Source organism: Rhincodon typus, chromosome 22 (genome assembly GCF_021869965.1).
Source record: "Rhincodon typus isolate 14 chromosome 22, sRhiTyp1.1, whole genome shotgun sequence".
NCBI lineage: Eukaryota > Metazoa > Chordata > Chondrichthyes > Orectolobiformes > Rhincodontidae > Rhincodon > Rhincodon typus.
Window position 1 is genome coordinate 46374770 of NC_063353.1, and position 3051 is coordinate 46377820.

Sequence of the window (3051 nt, forward strand, 5' to 3'; positions counted from 1 at the left end):
CCAAAAAGCTCAGTAATTTACAACGACACAGTGCCTGAAACATAGCAAAATAACTCCTTGTTTTATGCTACTACCTTTTCCTTTTGACTCTTCTTACATCTTGCACCACTTTCTAAATAAGGGAACTGTCAGGCATGCTGATCCTTGTAATATTATTCTAGAAAATGAGTCATGTTGAGTGAACCAAGTATTCTTTTAATTGCTGAGATACTATAGACAGGAAAAAAAGGACAGGGAAAGGATGAGGATGATCAACAATGATATTAGAGGTCGCCAGAGTGAAGGCTCTTCAAGTTCAGGCTGTGAGACCTGGTAACTAGATAACCCTACCAGGAGTTCCAGTAATCTGAAATAGAACACATAGTGCTGGAGAAACTCAGCCGATGTGGCAGCTTCTGTGGAGTGAGAAGCACAGTAAATAGCTGGTTGAGGCCAAAATATTGAATATTTTCATGAAGGAGTTAATCATAGTTCTTAAGGCTAAATGGTTCAAAGGGCATGGGGAGAAAGTGGGAACAGAGGACTGAGTTGGAAATCAGCCATGATCACATTCAATGGCAGACCAGACTCAAAGGGCTGAATAGCCTACTCCTGTTACTTTTTTCTATTTTTTTCTGTATGTATAGTTTGGAGGGGAACTTACAGGTGATAATATTCTCATGTATCTGCTGCCCTTGTCCTTCTAGGCAGTGCCCATGGGTTTGGAAGTTATTGTCAAAGGAGTCTTGGTGAATTTCTGCAGTTTGTCTTGTAGATAGTTCACACTGCTACTACTGAATGTAGGGTGGTGAAGGCAGTAAATGCTGAAGGTGGGCATTGACAGAGTGTATGGGAATAATGGAATCTGTTGGAGCAAAGGAATCTGATCATCTGAGCAGCAGGGCTCCTCGAGAACCATCCACAGGGCAGTTACCTTGTGGATAGAGAGAGATGAACTATTATACCCAACAAGTGGGCCTCAGTCTGACCTCCTGGAGCAGACTGATATTTTCCACATTGCTGCATTGCCAAGAAAGCTGAACAAACCAAGTAGACAGTAAAGGCCTGTGTTCCTGGGCTGAATTTGAAATCAGGTCCTGAACGGAAAAGTCTGCCCAATTTTTCACATACTTTCTCTTTTGCAGGAAGGGTGCAGGTACAGTTTGCTACAAATGATCCAAGTGACTGCTGTGAATGCTCCACATTTGATGAATGACATTAAAATAATTGAAACACCCAGTCTCTGTGCAAAAGCAAAGAGAGCTGGAGAAACTCAGCAGGTCTGGCAGCATTTGTGGAGAAACAGAGTTAACATTTTGGGTTCAGTGGCCCTTCTTCAGACCCCATCCTTCCTGCAACTAGGTTGTATTTTACGCATTTAGAATTATATAGTATCATGACTTCAGTAAGAAAAAGTGCAACACCCCTAATACTGTTCTGGAGGTGATTTCAGAGATGGATCCACATTTTGAAAACCGATGCCAAAAGTCTCTTTTGTTTTAGCAGGAGTGAGGTGGAGTCAATGTTAATCACTGTGAAAAAGACTCAAATGTGAGGTGTCTGGGAAAATTGACAACACTTGTTATCAATCATCCAATATTACCCATAATTAGATTCTCAGCACTGGCTATGTACAATTTCAGGTGAAAATATTAAAAGTGTTGAAGGATGAAGATAAACATTTGAAAGAAACGTTTATTTTGTTTATGTCCAAGATAACATTTGACATCAGTTTGGTCCCAATGAGATTTGATTCTGATTTGGACTACATTTATGATGTTGCTATTTCACAATTAGACTATTCTAACCAGAAACTCACTGAAGATTGTACCCAAGATTATTGCTTTGTTCCAGAATTATAATAGTTTTGCTTGTTACCAAACATTTTTAAAATTCATTTGGCAGTCATATCTTTAATAACATCTCAGCACATTATGTATTGGGGTGCTACATCCTGTGTAAATATAATAAATTCATCTTGCTGTCTATGACTGCAGAACTAAAATAGATTTAACATTAGCTATTGATTGTCACTATCTGCTGAAAGCCAGTTATGGGAAGGATGCACCTGGAGTGGAATTTAGAATTGGATTTGAGAAGCTTGAGAGATGACCTCATTGGAACATGTAGGATTCTGAAGGGTAAATGTTGAAAGTGTGTATCCCATCATAGGAGTGTTGTAGGGATTGCAGACAGTTTTCCCCATAGGTCCAAAGGATATACTCTCTGAATAAAAGGGCTCGGATTTAAGACTGTGATGAGGAGGAGTTTCTTCTCTCGAGGGTTGAGAGTATTTGAAACTCATTACTACAGAGAGCTGTGGGGATAGCGTCCTTGTACATATTTAAAGCTTGAGATAGATGCTTGATCAGGAGAGGAATTGACGGTTCTGGGAAAGGGCAGGAAAGTGGATGTAAGGAATGTTGGGTCACCATGGTCCCATTAAATGGTCCACTCCTTTTATTTCTAAACAAAAAAAAAACAACTGACGCTGGAAATCATTAACAAAATCAGAAATTGCTGGAAAGACTCAGCAGGTCTGACAGCATCAGTGGGGAGAATTCAAAAGCATGTCAACTGTGTTTTCTCTCCACAGATGCTGCCAGACCTGCTGAGTTTCTCCAGCAATTTCTCGTTTTGTTCCTGTTGCTACTTCTTGTGATCTTGAGTGTTTCTTGCTTTCGTATCCTCACGGGGACTAAGTTCCCGACTCTGGAGATGAAGGTGTTTAGAAGCCAGGATCCCGCCCCTGTCGGATTGAAATACCAGGACTCTGCCCCTTTCTTTAACACATCTGGAATGTCCAAACTGCTTTCAGAAACGGTCCCAGTGCACCATTGTTCCGAACATCGAGATCTCCGGGAAAATGAAATGGAAACAGGTTGTTTTGCTTTCGTGTCTCGGGACTGTCTTTATCCTGGGAAGTGAGTAAAAATCGTCCAAATATCCCTGCACTTGGAAAATAATAGTTTTATTGTGCATACTTTTTTTTCTAACCTTGAGTTTCAGCCTCTTGTCAGAAGCTGAGAGACAGAGAGAGGGAGAGACAGATATAGAGAGGGAGGAGAGATA

At 40.7% G+C, this 3051-nt stretch overlaps 2 protein-coding genes across 4 annotated transcripts in view; both read left to right on the top strand.

Moving 5' to 3' along the window:
- The window catches only part of prpf18 (PRP18 pre-mRNA processing factor 18 homolog (yeast)), a 289626-nt gene that overhangs the window by 84070 nt on the left and 202505 nt on the right, over positions 1 to 3051 (top strand). The window lies entirely within an intron of this gene.
- Positions 2017 to 3051, top strand: part of ucmaa (upper zone of growth plate and cartilage matrix associated a) — a 14630-nt gene continuing 13595 nt past the window's right edge. Inside the window, exon 1 of one of the 2 annotated variants that reach the window (XM_048610421.1) lies at positions 2017 to 2120. In XM_048610421.1, coding sequence (XP_048466378.1) covers positions 2033 to 2120 — 88 coding nt within the window. In that variant the 5' untranslated portion in view covers positions 2017 to 2032. Of the gene's footprint in view, positions 2121 to 2755; positions 2904 to 3051 lie in introns of those variants that run through there. The other variant, XM_048610422.1, reaches the window with a different exon arrangement.